The sequence below is a fragment of the Herpailurus yagouaroundi genome, unplaced genomic scaffold, assembly GCF_014898765.1.
Source record: "Herpailurus yagouaroundi ecotype Mexico unplaced genomic scaffold, PumYag 218, whole genome shotgun sequence".
Taxonomy (NCBI): domain Eukaryota; kingdom Metazoa; phylum Chordata; class Mammalia; order Carnivora; family Felidae; genus Herpailurus; species Herpailurus yagouaroundi.
In genome coordinates this window covers 6,860,293-6,880,923 of record NW_024412449.1, presented here as the reverse complement: position 1 = coordinate 6,880,923, position 20,631 = coordinate 6,860,293, and the positions used below count along the sequence as shown (strand labels likewise).

General features: G+C 42.3%; 1 protein-coding gene across 3 annotated transcripts in view; it reads left to right on the top strand.

Moving 5' to 3' along the window:
* Positions 1-20,631, top strand: part of SYT9 (synaptotagmin 9) — a 201,959-nt gene that overhangs the window by 49,202 nt on the left and 132,126 nt on the right. For all 3 annotated transcript variants that reach the window (XM_040456996.1, XM_040456997.1, XM_040456998.1), the window contains exons 2-3: positions 9,154-9,505; positions 20,013-20,559. In XM_040456996.1, the coding sequence (XP_040312930.1) occupies positions 9,154-9,505; positions 20,013-20,559 (899 nt within the window). The remainder of the gene's footprint in view (positions 1-9,153; positions 9,506-20,012; positions 20,560-20,631) is intronic.

The following is a 20,631-nucleotide window of genomic DNA, read 5'->3' as shown; positions in this document are numbered from 1 at the left end:
TTTCTTTCTTTCTTTCTTTCTTTCTTTCTTTCTTTCTTTCTTTCTTTTTTTCTTTCTTTCTTTTTCTTTCTTGCTCTCTTCTTTCCCTTCCTTCCTTCCTTTCTTTCTCTCCTTGTATGAAGTGACCATGATAATAAATAAGTTACCTTTTAACATCAGTATTAGCAAAGTAAAAAGTTGATAACCTATGTCAGTCCCCTGATATATTTTTAAATTTTTTAATGTTTATTTATTTTTGAGAGAGAGCGAGAACGCACAAGCCAGGAGAGGGGCAGGGAGAGAGGGAGAGGTAAAATCTGAAGCAGGCTCCAGGCTCTGAGCTGTCAGCACAGAACCTGATGCAGGGCTCAAACTCATGGACTGTGAGATGTGACCTGAGCTGAAGTCGGACGTTTAACCAACTGAGCCACCCAGGAGCCCTTGTCAGTCCTCTGATATTATTTTCATGAATCTAGAAGTCCAAACAAAGATGAGTAGAAAAGGATGGATGTCTTTTATAGGTTTGACTTTGAAGGAAAACTGTGCTAAGGAACTGAGATGATCATTATTATAATGATTGTCATGATTTTCATTCATTTGTTCCTTATAAACCAAGGAGGAGGATTAAATAAGGACTGTTTTCAGAAATGCTTTGGGATTACAGACCCAAGTTCACCAGAATGTACTAAGGCATATATACTTTTTATACTATAGTAGCTTTAAAAATTTTTTTCTTCTCAATAATATTTGTTTATTGTAAAAAAATTAATATAGAAATGAAAGTCGCTGGGGTGCCTGTGTGGCTCAGTCGGTTGAGTGTCTGACTTCAGCTCAGGTCATGATCTCACGGTTCGTGGGTTTGAGCCCCGCATCCAGCTCTGTGCTGCTCACACACGCTCTCTCTCTCTCTCTCAAAAATAAGTAAACATTAAAAAAAAAGTGAAAGTCCCTTCTAATTTCATCTCAACAGAAATGGCTTGCTGTATCTCTGCATGGTTTTTAATGTAAAAATCAATGCTATTAGCATGAAAATATCAATATGTACAGATTGTCTATCCATTTTATACAGTATGTCTTGTTTCCCTCACTTTGGAAGGCAACCTTCAGTCTTGCTATTAGCTTCTTTTCTCTTTCTACGTCTTAATTTCTGACATCTTTTCTATTAAGTTTAAATTGTCCAAGCTGAATGTGCATTCAGTTCTACATCCGTACTTACGTCTTCCATACTTTGTCTATTACTTGATTCTAAGCATTGAAAATCAATAAATGGTATTTATATTATTATGAATGTAAAATATTATTTAGCATAGAACCAGAAGGTATATTGTGATTATTTTTCCTTTTCCCAAACAGTTTTACTGCAGGAATTCCTAATTATTCTCTCTCTCTTTTCCACCATTTGAAGACAAATGGTGATGTCATTAGAAGCTGAATACTCCATAATGTCATGTATTTGTTTTCAAGTCCTCTTTGTCTGAGGACACCTCCTTCCTAGAGCCCAGTCTTCCTGCTCCAGGCTGGACTGGCTCCTCTCTAGGCCCGCCACTCACCTCTCACACAGGGACCTTACTGGTCTTCTGAGTGGAGTGCAACTTTTCCTATAGACTATGTCTTCTTCTCTCCTGTTGTAATCTCATACATTCATCCTCAAGTAACTTCCTACAATAGGTGCATGGGAAGTAATCTTGCTGACATTTTTGGCCCTCATACTGCATTGATAGTATTATTGGGTGTAGAAATCTAACTTAAGCATAAGATTTCTTCAGAAGTTTATAGGCATTAGTCTATTATCTAGTGCTTTTAATGAGAACTCTAATACCAGTGTGGTTCTAATTTTTTTTATGTTCATATTACTTGTGTCTCTCAAGCTTTTGTGATTTTCCTCTAATTTTTGTGTTTTGAAATTTCACAATAATGTGTCTAAGATAGGGTTATTTCATTGTAGGTGCTCAGTGGACTTCTATAATTTGTCCTTCAATTTTAGGGAATTAAAAGTTTATCTCTTTGGTATTTTTTACCTTCATTTTTCTGTCTTTACTTTCCAGGAAACGTAGATATTAGACCTCCTGAATGCATACCCTGTATCTCATATCCTTCACCTAAATTTCCTGTGTCTTTGGTGCACGTTCAGGTAGATGTTCCTTGACTTTACCTGTATTAAATTGTTTCCAATAAATATATTTTTATTATAAATCACAATATTGCACTGAGAAAAAGGAGTGTGTACAGGTAGCTTATTGGGAATGTGATCCCAGAGAGAAGGTATGAGGAACAGAGGGATGAAGTAGGAAGTAAGGGAAAATAAGTGCAAGGATCAGCTTTTGAGTTGACCACATGGACAAGCAGCTATTTCTTGTTCATCTTCAATTTTCTCAGAATCCTTAAGAATTCTAAGAATTGTCCATCCAGGAGACAAAAATCAGAACTACTTCTCAATCAATTCCTATCACTAGTTAGGCAAGGGTGATCCCATGGGCAACAGCTCCCTAATATATCTCTAAATTTTCTCCAGAGTGTCCGACTGAGTGGTCAGTAGTCTACTTAGCATCTCCTCTTAGAATTTCCATAGGTATCAGATTCTCCACTTTGTTGCTTATGGTTCCCGAATATGCAATTTGCAGTTTGTCTCCCTAGCCATAATCTAAGCTTCTTGAGAACAGGAGGAGGTGTGTCTTCTCTTCATCCCTTTCTGCACTTTATGCGTGTTAGTTGGTTAAGTCATTGAAATTCAACAGCAACAGGCCAAGTATTTGTCTAAGTGTATCACAGACCAGCGGCGGCAGCAGCAGCAGCAGCAGCAGCACTTGGGAACTTGTTAGGCAGACCTACTGAATCAGAAACTCTCTGCCCACTATTAAATTTTTTATTTGTTTCAGCAATCGCATTATTTTACTTCTAAGAACATTGTCTTCTTCTTCATTCAATTTACCAGTAGTCTACTCTTATCTTATGTATGGATCAAATATCCTCCGGAAATGTCCTGTGAATGAAAAATTCTTGTTTCCTCACTGATTTATCTGTTTTCTCTGGGAACCTCTCTCTCTTTCTCTTTCTCTCTCTCTCTTTTCTTTGCTTTTATACATTGATCTGGTTGCTCTAGATGTCCTTACATGGCTGGTGATTGTTTGCAGCTTAATCATATTTAATAATGAGGCAGTAGAAAAGCTAACTATGAGGCTATGTATCTGTGAGTGATATTTTAAGGCAGATTTTACTTTACGGGAACATAAGAAGTTACATTTTTTTTTTTTAAAAACATGGAGGATTTTGGTCTTGGGCATTAATTCTCACACTAGTTGCCTTGGTTTCTCCCTAGACAGACTGGGAAATATTTTGGTGAAGATTTTTAATCCATGCTCATATTTTTGTTCTGTATCTCAGTCTTAGCTGTCACCATAGTGGAAATGTCTGTGTCCTGAGGTTGAGTTCAGTAGGTCAGGTTGCATCTTCTATCACTTTGCTATCCACATACAGTCTTCAAGAAAAAGTTTTTAGTTTGTTGATTATCTTGTGCTATATTCTTTATGACTGTAGGTTTCTATTTTTTATTTACTTCCTATCACCTGATGGGAGTCTCAGGAAGGGGAGGATATTAATATAAATATGCAGATGTACCGTTATGAATCAAAGTCCCCCTTAAATATTTTATATACATATTTACACCTGTATTTCTTTATCAACATCAAGTTGAAGTATCAATAGTCTCCACATGCTAACAATATAGAACATTTAATTTGTTTTTACTTCCTTCCTTCTTCTGCCTCCCATGTTTTGTTGGAATTGTTGAAATTTGAGTATGTATATAGCATCATTGCTTTGTTCTTTTAAGTGTTTTTTTCATAACAGTTACATTAAGCTTCATAACCTCATAAAGAGCAGTTATTTAGACTTAATGCAATTTGTGCTATTTTCTTTATCACTAATTCTTGTGATACATAGTATATAGATACACCTAATATAATATGTCCTTCCTTTCTTGAGTTCTGTATTCTGACATACATTTTTATTTGTTTGTTTGGAGAATTTGCTTAGATTTTATGCAGGAGAAGGTATGTGAATGGTGTATTTTCTGAGTCATCGTCTGTTTGAAAATGCCTCTTTTTCCCTCGTGATAGTCTGGCTAGCTGTAGAATTATAGGACTACAATATCCTTTTCTTTTTTTTAAAAAAACATTTTTTTAATATTTATTTATTTTTGAGAGAGAGAGAGACAGAGTGTGAGTGGGGGAGGGGCAGAGAGAGAGGAAGAACAGGATCTGAAGCAGGCTCCAGGCTCTGAGCTGTCAGCACAGAGCCCGATGTGGGGCTCCAACTCATGAACCATGAGATCATGACCTGAGCTGAAATTGGACACTTAACCGACTGAGCCACCCAGGCACCCCTCCAATCTTCTTTCCTTAGATCAGCTGGGATCTCAAGCCCATCTGCTTCTGATCACTACTTTACCCATACCTCTTAGTTTTCATCACTATTTTATTTAATGTCAGGACCAGTTTATTCTGATGGCTCAGCTTGGTTGACCTCTTTTGAGCTGCTGATTTGTCCCATTATTTTTCTTTGGTTGTCAGTTTATGTGTTCTTACTGGCCCTTCATAGTTTAGGGGGACAACTACTGTTCATCTGCCTGTGTGTAGTATATGGAAGCTCAAGCCTTTCATTCATTGGACAATAATATTTGCCATTCCAAAACAAGTATTTAGGCTTGCATGGATCCCTTAGAATTCTAGGTGTACAGCTGGGATGTCTTCTGGGGGTAGGGATGTCATGGTATCTTGTATCTGATGTCTGCAAGATCAAGGATATTGCTACATTACATCATGTTCAGTGGCTGCATCTAATAGCAGGGAGAAGAGAGTTCTGATGGTCAGATCTCACTGCAGGGTCTTCTAGGCCACATCTTCCCTGGAAGAATGTACTCTGTGGCAGATCTGGATGCAGTTTTGTGCACAGTCACCCCCAAGCAGCAACACCTCCAAGGATCTGGATCAGAACTGGGTTGCCATTTGCCTCCTTTCATCCCTGAATCACCATCTGGTTATTCTCTTGGCTCTTGGACAGAAGGACTAATTATACTTTCCCATTTTTCAGAAAATTTATCTTTAGAATAATTATTTTTTTGATGTTACTATTTTTTTCAGTTTTTGTTATGAAATATAGCATAAATGCCAAAGAGTATATATAGTGAATACATATGGTTTCAGGATCAATCATAAAACAAATGGCCATGTACCTACCACCTAACTTAAGAAATCTCTTCTAAGCAAGGCTGTTATGTGATTCTAAGCTGATTCTCATCCCTTTCCTAAAGTCATGGGTCTGAGGTGGGTAGTATCTGTGGCCCTAGTGACTCAACAGGAGTTTTCTAACACTTCTTTCTGAAAAAAGAGAGAAAAGTGTCCAGAGGGTGCCCTGAGTTGTTTAAAAACATGGGGCGCCTGGGTGGCTCAGTCGGTTGAGCATCCGACTTCAGCTCAGGTCACGATCTCGCGGTCCGCGAGTTCGAGACCCGCGTCGGGCTATGGGCTGATGGCTCAGAGCCTGGAGCCTGCTTCCGATTCTGTGTCTCCCTCTCTCTCTGCCCCTCCCCCATTCATGCTGTGTCTCTCTCTGTCTCAAAAATAAATAAACGTTAAAAAAAAAATTTAAAAAAAAAAACAGAAGCCCAGATGATTTTGCTTTGTGGTTGGTATGTCTGTGTAGGTCACTACTGGTTTCTCCTCAAAGGCATTCCCTGGCCCATTGCTAACCCACATGGTACCTTTGTGTGAATAAGAAGAAATCACTTCTGCCATTTACTAGAAATTCTCTTTAATACCTATCTGCACAAAAATCTATAATGATTATGAATGTGACTAGCACCTCTAGAGCTTATAGGACACAACCATAATTCATGGTAAAAGTAGTAGGTGGCCATAGAGCTGTTCATGTGGGCATCATCAGGCATTTACTCAATGCCTACAATGTGCCAAGTGTTCTTTTAGTTGCTTGGCATTCAATGCTGAGATGGATGGGATTCCTGCTCTCATAGATCCCCCATGACTGGACTGGTGAGCAAGCTGTTTTTTGGGTGCATGAACTGGGAGTCAGCTAACAAGCTTGGGTCATTCTTGTGTTGGGTCAGGTCCCTGTGGTTACTAGCAGAAGTGGGTTAATTTAATTTCATTTATTTAGCATGTTATCTATGCCACCTCAACCCTGAGAGGTTATGCTGTACCAAAGTGATGAGTTCAGAGCTTAAGTCCAGAGTGACCATATTCCCTGGTTTGCCCTGGGTACTGGGTAAAGTCTCTTGTCCCAAGTAATTATTAACATCACACCTCTCTCTCTTAAAGGTCCAGCTTAGGACAATAAATTACATGGTCATGTGTATGAGTCAACTGTTTTTGCCGTGGTAACAAACTCCTTCAAAATATTAGGAACTTAAAACATCAACTAGGGTTTGCTCATGGATTTGTGGATCAGCTGCAGCTCTTCCCCAGTCTGTGGATAAGGTTTAAGCTTGCTTCTCATTCTGGACTTTGGCCTGTGCCACAAGTCTTCCCGTGATAGTAACTAATTTGAAAGACTGGGCTTTATTTAAGATTTCTTCTCCTGGCAGAAGGTGGGAGCCAAGAGTCTTCTGGTCAGAGCTGGCATGGGCCATATCTCCTTGGATTTTATTGACTAGAGCAAGTCACATGGACAAAATCAACATCAGGGGATTGGGATTTATGCTCTTTCCTTGGTATGGGGGCACTGTGGGGGGAGAGAGTGAATATTTGGTGAATAACAAAAGAATTATCACATTACACTCCTAAACCTACTGCTTCCCAGTGTGTCCCAACCCCAGCCTTTGCTGGTGTTTTCTAGCAGTGTCTGTGTTAGGAAAGTGCCACAGGACATAGGAGTTTTACCTCCATTTGGAGTACAGAATGTATTAAGGGATTTCACTATGGTATGGAGCCTGTTTTGTTTTTGTGTTTTATTGGACTAGGTGGGAGTTGATGTTTGCTGTGGCCACCTGATTAATGAGGATAAAGTCTCCTCCTTTCTGTGTCCTGAGCACTACTACCTATCCTAGGAGTTTGCACAGATGAATTTCCCATACTCCTGTATGAGCTGATGGAACCCAGTGGAGCCTGTGGCCATACCACGCTCTCTTCCTACCTCATGTTGGGGCTCCATGAGGTGTGATTTCTGGTGCCCTTTACTCTGCCCCCACTGACTCTACTCCCTGTCCTCATCCTTGCCCTTGTTTCTCTGCACCTGGGAGTTTTAATTTTTATTGTTTCCTTAGTGTCCCTTCATTTGCTTGTGTTAAATGTTCAATACTAATTGGATTTTCCTTTAAAACAATTCTAGAAACCTCTCAATGTTATACTGGTTCACTGATGGATTGATGGAAGTCATCCTTGTTTCACATTGTTGTATAGTTTGCTAATCCCCTTTCAGTGGGACTTGAGGAGAGAAAGGTGGCAGATTTGAGCTCACTTACCCATGTGAAACTGGAGCCCCAGTGTTGTCGAGCAGAGACAGAATATTATTTCACTGAAAAGGCAGAGATTGATGGGGAGGCGTAGAGGAGATACATTAGCTCCATCACCAGTCCTAGCAGCTGGCTTTCTCTCAAGAGCCATTTTTCATGAGGAAACTGCTTTATCATTTCATAAGAATGATCAAGTACCTTCAGAGTCATGTTGAAAAGCACACAGATGGTGGGTGGTCAGCGTGACTCAGTAGGTAAGTGACCTGCAGTAGGAGCTCACATGCCTCAGCAGAAATGTCAGTTGTCTCATGTCATGGATTATCGGTATGCTGTGGATAATTAATATTGGAAAATTAACTTATTCCTAATTTTCTTCTTCATGAGAATATGAGTCTATGAGGAAGGTATGGGATGTGCCTTTCATGTTCCCCATTGTACTCTCTCCAAAACCTAGCCCAGTACCTGGCATGTAATGGACATTCAGAAAACTTTGGCTGAAGCAATGCAAATACTGATGATGGACAGTAAAGGCAAAGCCTGGGAGAATCCTTGGAGCTCCTGCGTGTGATGGAGTGCAGTAAGGGCAGGTGGGAGTGTCCTTTAAAGTAGGGCTTACAGCCACCCAGGAATGAATTCAGGTTGATGCCTTAGCCTCCCTGGGTCTACTGTAGCGTGGAGTGGAAGCCTGGAGGGAGTTGGGCTTTGTTCTGGGCGTTAAGGGCACAGCCACTGCACTGCCACGGACCCTAGCTGAGGCCATACAGTCCGGGCCTCAGATGCCGTGGTTGCCTTGCCATATTTGCTCATTCTCACCACTTCAGCACATGCCCGCTTACCTCCAAAGGCCAACCCCTGCATTTATTTGAATGTTCGATTTTTCTGGCCACTGAAGCTTACTTTGCCACTCGTGCTGCAGGTGGGAAATGCCCCTTGAGAGCTGCCCTCCAATCCATGACTGAAGGGAGCTGACATTATAAATAGCCCAGCCCCTTGCCCCTTGGGTAACTGGCTTGGTAAAGCCCACTTCGCTGGCTGCCTTCCCTGGATTACTTCCTTACTCACCTACCTGTGTTTTCTTCCCCTTCTGAATAAACCACCTGCCCTTGAATACTTGTCTCAGGATCTGCTACTGGGGAAACCCAAACTACGGTGGTCAGCACTGGGTCCTAGGTACCTGGCCACTGGATGGGGGTATTCTTGAGGCTTCAGAGGACTTGAGCTTCATTTTGCTGAGACCCTTAAAAGTCAATGTCAAAAAGAGAAAGAAAGCACTCTAGTTTCTCTTGTATTAGAAAGTTGTTACTTAAACAATTCCCAAATTTCATTATACAGCTCTCTGAAATGATCGCATAATTTTTAAGGACAGTTGAAACTGCCCTGCTCACAAAGCCTCAATGATTTGTATTGCTGTGGTGTAGGGTCTCAGTTGACTTGGAGGGCATTCCTAGTCCCCCTGAATATACCCCGTCTCTTGCTAGAGCACACTGTTCATTGTTTTGAATCATGGCCTGCATGTCACTTTCTCTGTGCTGTGTCTGAGTCTCACCATCCCTGCGCCAGAATCAGGTGACCCGGCAGCATCCCTGGCCTATCTCCTGCAGCCAGCTCCTGAGGGATGAATGGATTAAAGGGTCATTCTGCCTGCACTGTGCAATGGATGGGCACAGGACGAGCAATCACACTGACCTTTGATCTTTGCTTCTTTGCAGATATCTCAGTGAGCCTGCTGACCCTTGTGGTCACTGCCTGTGGCCTCGCGCTTTTTGGCGTGTCTCTCTTCGTGTCTTGGAAACTCTGCTGGGTTCCATGGCGAGAACGAGGCCTGCTCTCTGGTAGCAAAGACGACAATCGGGAACCTCTTAACTACACGGACACAGAGACCAATGAGCAGGAGAACAGTGAGGGCTTCCTAGACCCTCCCACCCCCTGCCCTGACTCTTCCATGAAGATCAGCCACACCTCCCCTGACATTCCCCTCTCGACCCAAGCGGGGGGCCAGGAGAACTGTGCCCATGGCGTCCGTGTACAGCGCCAAGTCACAGAGCCAACCTCGTCGGCCCGGTCAGTAATGCCCCCTTCCTTTCTGACTGCAAGGCAAGGACCACCTCGTTCCCCTCTATTGGCAGCAGTAGTGTTGGTTAGCCAAGGATCCTGTAACCGAAATTTCACATGTCCATTCAGTTTCAGAGATGCGAATATGGGAAAATGTGGTGCTTCCTATGCTCCAGTGAGGCTCCTTACTTCTCTTGAGTTCCCTGTGTAGGGTCCACAATAATAATAGTCCATAATAATAATAGTTACATTGCCAAGATTAACCATGACAAGTACTAAGAACTTTATGCATTGTTTTATTATAGTTCACAACTTCGCATGAGATGCAAAAGTTATTTTCATTTTGCAGAAGAAGAAACTTAAGTCAAAGAGTTTAAGTAAAAACATCATAGATTGGTATGCATTCAGGGTTTGGACCCTGATTCAACCAACACCAGAGCCTGAGACCTCTTAACCACTCTTTCCACTATCCTCCTAGTGCTATTGGACTTATTCTCTGTGCCTCTGACCTAGCCGAGCTGTCACACAGACTGTCTTTGTAGTCCACAAAGTGGCTGGAGGTCTTTGTCCATCTTCAGCCTTTGTAAGGCCTAGAGTACCCAGGCCTCGGGTCACTTTCTTTCTGTGGGCTGCATGCTCCGCTTTAAGCAGTAGAGAAATCATGTAGTGCAGTGATAAAAACCCAGGGCTCTGGGGTCAAGTGAACTGGCTTTACTTACATGTATGACACACTGGACACATTACTTAACCTCCATATGTTTCCATTTCCTCTTCTGTGAGAGAGAAATAGTGATAATACCAACATATAGGTGCTTTTAAGAATGAAGCAATAACGTGCACACCCTGTGCTTTACATAGGCGGCACCTGGTAAGTACTCCAAAACGTGAACGGCCATTTTGATTTCCGTGTTGTTTTTGTCGTGATCATTCCCCTGTGACTGGCCTCTTCCAGGACTCAGATGTTGCATAAACATGCCTTTCATGTTAAACAGACAATTCTCAATCCCCGGATATCAAAATTCACTTTCGACAGGAGTTTTCAGGATAAGAGATACAGGAAGTAGCTTTTTTAAAATGAAAATATTTGGTTGAGCAATAGCAGAGGAATAGCATGTGCTGTTATTTGGAGAGTGCGAGCACAGTTTGGGGGCATTTTTTAAAAATCTTTTTTATTTGTTCTCTAGAAACGGAAGTAAGATTTTACCCTTTTTTATGTTAATCGAGTTTATCCTAGAGACTCTGCTCATTCACATTAAGTGGGATGGAATATGACAGTTTATAATTTAATTTTTCCACAAACCTATTTTAGCATCATTTCCAATTCTGAATCAAAGAGCTAAACCTAAAATATTCCTCTGTGAGGAAATGGATGGTTGTTTGCCATTTGATTTAGAAGAACTCCTCAGATTTTATCACTAGGATTTCTCTTTAGATATGACTTAAATATAGCTGGAGCTCTGTTTGATGCTGTCATGGCGTTCATGCAGTGGTGTAGACTCGTAATAAAATCCCTTCACTATTTCAATAACTGGAGTCTTTCAGATGGAGTATCCATTGAAATTGTTTTCTATTCGGTTTTACTCTGAATGTTAATTTTTCTGACCTAGGTCCCATCAATACAAGGTGATAGTACTGTGCTTTTATTAGATTATGGATCTGAGGACTCTGCCATGATTCTAATGAATTGATAGCAATCATATCACTATAATTATCACAGTATTTATTCTAGGAAAATATATAAGTACTCTACTTATCAAGAAATGTATTTCATTTAAGAATAAAACCTGTAGGGGTACCTGGGTGGCTCAGTTGGTTGAGCATCCGACCCTTGATTTCAGCTCAGGTCGTGATCTCATGGTTTGTGAGTTCGAGCCTTGCATCGGGCTCTGTGGTGACAGTGGAGCCTGCTTGGGACTCTTTCTCTCTCTGCTCCCCACCCCCAAAATAATTAAATAAACTTTAAAAAAAAACTTTAAAAAAGAAAGAATGAAAATTGTAGTATCTTCACCACTGATTTATGGAAATTGGGTAGAAGGGGAAAAAAAGAAGAAAGCGAAGGAATTATTTCTATAAAATGAATTTCCATTTAGATTTATTTTAGTTTGAGAGTCATGTAATTATCTTTCTGATGGGCAAAATCAAGTTTAGTAATATCTGATCTACCGTAAGAAAACTAAACTCTTTCCAGCTGTGTTGATCTAATACTGATAATTTGTATCATTGTGCATTTAAAACATTCTTACCTAAATTACTACTGACCTAGTTTTATGGGTTATGTCGGGAAATACATATGTATTAGTTATGGTCTTATCATAATGAGTGGTATGTGGTCTTCTCATTCTTTAGGAATTGTGTTATTTATAAACACACACAAAACATTTTTACTGACAAAATGAGAGAAATGATTGAAATTTCCTTCACGTTCCAAAATTTTTAACATTCTTTTTAAATTTTTTTTTTCAACGTTTTTATTTATTTTTGGGACAGAGAGAGACAGAGCATGAATGGGGGAGGGGCAGAGAGGGAGGGAGACACAGAATCGGAAACAGGCTCCAGGCTCGGAGCCACCAGCCCAGAGCCCGACGCGGGGCTCGAACTCACGGACCGCGAGATCGTGACCTGGCTGAAGTCGGACGCTTAACCGACTGCGCCACCCAGGCGCCCCAACATTCTTTTTAAGTAACGTTCTCGATACTGATTTGGGGAGGGAGAAGGTACTGTGCTGAGATGGCTCTAAACAGTCTGCTCTGCTAGTTCTTATTTCTTCCTTTGTTTCTTATAATGCTCCTACTTCCTCACTGTAATCACTTTCCTTCTTACTGCTTCCTTCCTGCAGCTGTCTGGGGACTTGTCCCCAGAGTCCCAGGACAGCTCCTTTACCCAGAGCACATAAGCCTTAGGCTCCCAGTTAAGGGCATCCCCACTGTCCCTGCAGTCCATCAGCATAGCTTCTGTCACAGCACTGACATTGGAAAGCTCACCCTCTCCTGGCCTCTTGATCATGAATATGTGCAGCTCCCACCAATGTCTATGGAATGCCCTAAAGATGAGTTTTGTCTTCTCAGAAGGTTTCTAGTCAGGACGACTTCCTGTTGTTTCCCACGATCAAGCACATTAACATTCTGTTTCTAGCTAGCTCAGTTACTATTAGAACCCTCCAAAGTCCCTGTTATTTGTTTTCAGAATGCTTCAATACCAGAACATTTTAAATATCTCTATTCCAAATATATAAAAATCCCTAGGTCCTCAAAATAGAAGGAGCCTTTGCAAGGCATCTAATGCATTTCCTGATTCACATCCCAAGATGAAAGTCCAACCTGTTTTATTAAGTCGTCTCAAACTTCTTATATAACACTTTGGTTTTATATAAATTTCAATTACCACACTGCCATCTCTTTATCAGGCCTGTTAGAACCTGTGTGTTATCGCCACAGTCTACTTCTGTCAGCTCCCCACCTCAGCACCATGCAGCACTGCCCCAGAGGACAAGAACTCACTAGGAAGCTTTACCTGGAAAAGCTCATCATGTTCCAGCTACACTAGCCTCTCTCTCCATGCCTTCAGTATCCCCTGCCTTTTCCTGCCTTGAGGCCTTCACAAACAAGCTGTTCCCTCAGCCTGGAGTGCTTTTCTTTTTCCCCTCCATCTCCTTTGCAGCTTTAATGTCCCACCTAAAGCATCACCTCCTCAGAAAGGCCTCCCCACCATCCTCTCTGAAGTATGTACTCTTTCCTCCACTCCCTCCCACTCTGCATTCTCTCATATGTCGCCTTGCCTGCATTTCTTCACAGGATCAAACTCTCTTTCTAACTAAATGATTATTTGTTTGCTTGTTGCCTGTACCCCTTCTCTAATCTAGGAGTTCTGTGAACTCAAAAACTATAGCCGCTGTTTTTCCCTATATATCTAACACCTAGTGCAGCCCCTGGCATAGAGCAGACTTTTTCTTTTTTCTTTTTTTAATGTTTATTTTTGAGAGAGAGACAGAGAGACAGAGCATGAGGGGGGGAGGGGCAGAGAGAGAGGGAAACAGAATCTGAAAAAGGCTCCAGGCTCAGAGCTGTCAGCACAGAGCCCAACGTGGGGCTCAAACTCATGAACCGTGGGATCATGACCTGAGCCAAAGTCAGATGCTTTACCGACTGAGCCATCCAGGCGCCCCTACAGCAGACTTTTTCCATGAATAGCTGACAGAATACCTTCATCAGTATCCAGCCACTTTTATCATGTTCCACTGACAAGAATGGCAAAAGGCCAGAAGTATAAACCAAAGAAGGGCCTATATGGGATGAGGCCAGTGGAAGGCCTTTTGTCCCAAGTCTTACCTGACTTCAGAGCCTTACACTTAGGCTTTTGGCCTTATCTCCAAACTAAGCAAGCCACAGACTCACAGAAATATACTGACAGAGTTGAAAGAAGGTGACAAATATTGAAATTTATTTATTTATTTATTTATTTATAGTGTTTATTTATTTTTGAGAGAGGGACAGACAGAGTGAGAGCAGGGAAAGATCAGGGAGAGAGGGAGACACAGAATCTGAAGCAGGCTCCAGGCTCTGAGCTGTCAGCACAGACACTGAGGTCGGGCTCAAACCCAGGAATTGTGAGATCATGACCTGAGCCAAAGTCGGATGCTTAACTGACTGAGCCACCCAGGCACCTCGGCAATTATTGAACTTTAGATTCGGGTCCCATCACTGGCCACAACTCCAGTAAGTGGTATGCTGAGACTAAATGTTGTAATTACTCTATGAGGACCACAGTTCTATTAAGGTATGTTTGTGTGTGTGTGTTGAAAACATTTTTTAGATGTGAACATTTAAAACACAACAGTGTTTTGGATGAGTCTTAGATATTTCTCCAAATTTTAATAAACTGACAGCTTGGAAAATGGAAGTTGCTTAGACTTCTCTCAACTCCCATGAGGTTCTCAAACTAGATATAAATGTGTATTTTCTCTACTGGGGTTTAATTATTAGAAATTGTTATTTCCTTGGCATTCATCTATTTATTCTAGACACTTGTATTAAGCATCTTCAATGTGAAAAGTTCCGTATCATATACTGGTAGTAAAGAGATGAAAAAACATATATATATATATATATATATACACACACACACACACACACACACACACACACACACACACACACACACATATGTATTGCCCTGACCTTAAAAGGTCCACAGCTTAGTTGGGGAAATAGGCAAGAAGAGCCTATTTCCAATTATGCACATTAAAGTAGTCAAATTGTTTTCTAGAAGATCATTCTGGCAAGACTGTATAAGAGGCTTGAGATAGGGTGAAGACTGGCTATAGTGGCTGATTCAGGTCAATAATGATGAGGTCTGAACTCCTGGAAGCAATGAAAGCAAAAAGAGGCATGAGTTGTGAGCTACTTCAGAGAAGGTGTTGGTGGACATACGATCATCTTAGAAATAGGGAATAAAACATTGGAAGATGACACCAAGATTTCAAACTTGTTTAACTTGGGTGGTGTGGGAGGAAGCAGGTCATGCATCAGAATATCCAATTGCACTTGACCCTACACCTCCACTGGCCAAGGTGTGATGGTTACATCTTTCTTATATCACTCACCCTGGAGACCTCTGAATCCTGCACTGAGAAAGACCCCCATTTCCTCCTGCCCTGTAGTGAGTTCACTTCTGAGACTTCCTCTTCCGTGTCTGCCTACAGCTCAGGACAACTCAACCTCTTCCTCTCTGTCACCTCGGGAGTTTTCAAGAAGGGAAACAATCCCATCCCCAGCGTTTCCAAACTTCCCTGTCTCGACTTGAACCTAGTAAAGAAACCCATGTGGTTCTGAAATCATAGTTTGCTTCTCTCTTTCCTTTCCTTGAACCTTGAAGCTCTGTCAACACTGGTGCCCCAGAACCAGGAAAGGGATAGGCCAAGTTTCACCTCTAAGATGGGGTCACTGAGATGATGGCAGGTAGAAGAGTGTAATTTGTTTGTAGTTGCACAGGATATTTGGAGGTGCAAAGGATAGTGGGAATGATGACTGTCTGCTCTCACCCAGAGCCTAGACAGAAGATGTTGGCATATATGAGGAGAAAGCTGTGGGGACAGAAGGGTTGAAGATCCAATTCTGCTGAAGAGCTGGTTGCCAAGGTGGAAACTTGCTTGATTTCCCTACTGAGGTCTACAGCACCAGCTTGGAAGCTGATAATATGAGGCCAAGTTAAGTAACCAGGCTCAGTGAGAGTACCATTTCCTCCATGACAGTTTCCCAAGCCAGAGGCCTCTCTATCTGTCTCTGTGGCTCCCTAACATCTGGTCAGTTCTTTCCCTCTTCTGACCTGCTGTGTGTTAGTGTTTGACTATTTTATCACTCTCCTGGCCAGCCAACTCCTTGCAGGCAGTGGCTAGGCTTTGCCTGTCTGTGTCTTCCACCCTACCTGACCCTTTGCTTTGCACATTCGTATTTGGTAAATTGTGGTAATGTCCTCTTTCTTAAAATCCAGTGGAGGTAGTTGGCTTTTTTGGTGATGGTTCGGGGACCAAGAGTTTGTTGGAGGACTCAAAGTGGGACCTTGGAACCGGCTAACTCAAATTTGAGGAAAGGAGAGGAGGAAAAGCTTTTTTTAAAAATTTTTTTATTTAAAAAAAATTTCTTTTTTACATTTATTTATTTTTGATAGAGAGACAGAGCACAAGTGGGGGAGGGGCAGAGAGAGAAGGAGACACAGAATCCGAATCAGGCGCCAGGCTCCAAGCTGTCAGCACAAAGCCAGACACGGGGCTTGAACTCACAAACTGTGAGATCATGACCTGAGCCAAAGTTGGATGCTTAACCGACTGAGCCACCCAGGCGCCCCTGGAAAAGCTTTTTTATATCTGGGCCCCTGCCTCTACTGACCCTTGGCTGCATCTCAGCACAAGGCTCAGATTCCTTCAGGCATTAAAGTGTTTTTGAGTTTGTTGTAGGAAATCTGCTTTACAGATTTTGTTAATCATCTTTGAAATAAGGATTTCTCCAGGCTCAACCACCAATCTTCCACCTCAGATCTGGGACAAACACATCCCCGATCTTTCACTTCTCCATAACAGGAAAATGTGCTCTGCCTGCACTGAGGGAAAGTGGGAGGTAGGGGGAGCTGAGGGTCTCAATCCCAGTGGCTGGCTTCTCTAAGACAGCGTCAGAGTGTGACTTATTTACAGAGGACCCCACCTCTCAGCTTTCCTTTGCACCCCCAGTCTTTGGAAACCATTTCTTTTCCTTCCTTTAATTGTGCACATTAAGTCCTGAGAATACCAAAATACAGGACTCCCCAGACCTACTCAGAGGACTGTCTGCTTCAGATCTCTCCTTGTCACACTCACTCTGTAGCATTAAAATTCCAGACCCTTGCCCTGGATTCCTGTGGTCTACTGTAGTCAGGGCCACCTCCTTTGACCATTTTTAGAACCACCTCACCTGGGGTGACAGGGGCCAGATCACAATATTCTGTTCCATATCTTTCCTTTCTCTTGCTTTGGACTTGCCTTTCGATCCCACCTCCATGTGAATAGCCTATGGAATTATGGGATATTGATTTTCCATTTCTTCTCCTTTGTCTTCTTCTCATCCCTGCGGTGGCTTCCGTGCCGTACTTGCTCATGTCTCAGCCAAGAGAGCTGCAGAGGTTATACAGGGAGGTGGTGAATTACCCTGGTTCCTACTCCTTTGAGTTCCTTAGTCTACCCACCCACCCCTCCGCCCCCCAACTCTGGTATTCCCTGACTCTCTCCTGAGAGGAAATTGAAAGCGATTGAAAGAGAGCCCCAGGGAGTGAGAACTGTCATGGCCTGTTACAGTCTGTGCTGTCTGCTTTAAGCCACCACCTTCTGGTTGGATTCAACTGTTTCCCTAATAGTGTGATCCTGAATGGAGGAAGAAGTATTGGGAATGAAACTAGTGATGGAAAACATTTGGGTAGATAATAGTGTTCATATCTGTGCTTGGTTTTTAAAAGGAATCTTCAGCTATATCAGAATTTTGAATGGAGGCATCCTGTGCGGTTGGGATCTTGTTTGGTCTTTGAAGTAAGATCTCTTCATGATGCCCTCCCCAGTCTACTCCCTCAACCCCCTGGCAATCCATTGTGGTTAGGAAGAGCCGAGCACATGGGACTTACTTCTCTTCAGATTTACTGTCTAAGAAAATGTGCAAGTAAAACAGAATATGTGCCATTGCTAAACAGAGTCGTGTATTTTAAATTAAAATTAAAATTTGCATGGCAGGCCTAGTCCTACATATAAGACAAAATGTTGCTGTGATGAGTCTAAAGCCAGTACTCAAAAAACCCAAAGGTAGGTTGTTATGCACAGAAAGTCAGCTCAGCAACCAGGTTGGGAGAAAAGTGGTAGCAGAGTGGCAGGGTTGGGTCCAGTGTAGACCCAGGACTGGTGTCCCATCAGACATTGGTCCAAAGAAGGTGGGCCTTAAGGAAGCACTTTTAATATTTAAACAACATCAGGGGCGCCTGGGTGGCGCAGTCGGTTGAGCGTCCGACTTCAGCCAGGTCACGATCTCGCGGTCCGTGAGTTCGAGCCCCGCGTCGGGCTCTGGGCTGATGGCTCAGAGCCTGGAGCCTGTTTCCGATTCTGTGTCTCCCTCTCTCTGCCCCTCCCCCGTTCATGCTGTGTCTCTCTCTGTCCCAAAAATAAATAAATGTTGAAAAAAAAAATTAATATTTAAACAACATTACTAGACGGTTCCTGGAATGGATTGTTGTAAGTGGGAACTGACACCAGCCCCAAGTAGGGCCCTTGTTTGAATCTAGACTGGAGGGAAAAATCAGTAGCAGGGGCCACAACTGGTACCACCCCTTTATGGCCTTTGCATAGAGCTGGACATGTGCTGTTCCCTGCCAGTCCCTTCTGCCCAGAGATCCCAGTAGAGTGAGACTGGAGCTCTGTTCCGGCACTGCAGAGGGTCAATGTCTGGACAAGGGAGTGACTGAGCTGTATGAGCACAGACAGCTGGTTTTAGGTGTTTAGCAGCATCCCCTGACTGCCCTCCCCCTACTTGAAAAATCGTAAGATGCAGAGAAAACTTAAGATTGTGGATTTCTTTGTAAGAAATTAAAATCTGACAACAGGATCTTTCAGACCACATGGTTTTTGCACATATGGGGATGCATATGCCTGGGATGTGTCTGCCTGCGGTGGACTGGGTTGGCTCCGACAGGTACATGTGATCGTTCTGTGATTGTGCTCTTGTTGTACCATGTGGGTGATTAATTAGTGACCAGGAGCATAGGTTGCTGAAGCATAGGAAGGTATGCTGAGCATAGGAAGATGAAGAGGAATGGTTAGTATAACAACATCTGTGTTGCCAGGGAGAATAATTTCAGACATGTTTGGGGGTCTGTTAATCCCATTTTCCATCTTTATTTCATAAAGTAGTCTCAAGAAAGGAAAAGAAGACAAACTCAAATGTTTACTCTGCCTCTCGAACTATTTGTAAGTCCCTCAGAGACAGCCTGGCTGTTCCCTTTCACCTACTGGTGGACAGAGGCTACTTTAATTAAGGTTATTGGGAGACACCAGAAAAATATGGTATAATGACTCTGAGCTGAAAACAAACAAAAATAATATGGAAAACAACCTTGTGTGTAATGACTACTCTCAATTTATGAGGACTCGCACAGATAAGGCAGGTTTCATAGAGAATTTCCGGGACACTACTAACCCAAACCAAAAAGCTTCTAGGGTAAAGACTAGATTCTGTCAGCAGATACTCACTTTACCAATATCAGTATCCAACCTTCTTTGAATTCCTGTATACGTTTGTAGTAGCTTACCTTTAATTGTTATGCTGTTAGTGTTTATTGCAGAAATAAAGCCCTTGCTCCTGATCACTAATCACCCACATAGTATGACAGAAGCACTGTCATGGAGTTGCCAGTGGCACCTGTCAGAGCCAACACAGTCCAGCACAAGCGGACACATCCTGTCACCTACATTCTCACAAGAGCAAGAACTGTGCTCTTGTGAAATGCTTTCATTTTAACCAGTAAGAATTTCTTTACCAATAAAGTTATAAGCCAGAGACAGGAAATTCTATCTAATTTAGAGACAGATGCATTCTTCTTAAGGCAACAACACATAGCTAACTATTTCAATTTCAGGATGATATTATATATAAAAGGTGAATAATTTTATTTTTAAAGCAGTTTGTACAAATCTTTACATTCCACCAACTGAATAGGCTTCTTTATTGGCATAGTAGTTTAGAAAGTGCATTAAACCTTTACAGCTCCAAGGTCACGTGGCAGTAGGTTTGTTTCCTGATACCAAGCCTCGATTTTGACCCTCAAGCCTTGGGGAACAGCTTACTCACATTGATGAGCCTTTTGAATTTAGGCCAAAAAAAAACAAAAAACAAAAACCCACGGATCTGAGCTTTTAACAGTGCATAACTGACTACCTCGAGCCCAGGCACAAGTTTCTGGAAGACCCGTAGCTATTGGGGTTGTAACTTTTCTTCTCTCTTCCTCCTCACTCAAGGCATAATTCAATCCAGAGACAGCTCAACTTGTCAAACCCAGACTTCAATATCCAGCAGCTTCAAAAACAGGAACAGTTGACTGGAATTGGCCGAATTAAACCGGAGTTATATAAGCAGAGGTCACTGGATACTGATGATGGGACAAGGAGTAACAGCAAAGCCTGTGGGAAACTGAATTTCATTTTGAAATATGACTGTGACTTAGAGCAGCTCATAGTGAAGATTCACAAAGCTGTCAATTTGCCCGCCAAGGACTTCTCTGGGACTTCAGATCCTTATGTCAAGATCTATTTGCTTCCTGATCGGAAAACAAAACACCAGACTAAAGTGCACAGAAAGACCCTAAACCCTGTGTTTGATGAAGTGTTTTTGTTTCCGGTTCCCTACAATGACCTTGCAGCACGGAAGCTTCACTTCTCTGTGTATGACTTTGACAGGTTCTCTCGCCATGACTTGATCGGCCAAGTGGTGGTGGATCACTTCTTAGACTTGGCTGATTTCCCCAGGGAGTGCATCCTTTGGAAGGATATCGAGTATGTCACCAATGTAAGTCCAGCATTTCTCCATTTGGGGGGAGGCTTCTTGGTCCGCATGCATTCAGATTACTTACACCTTATT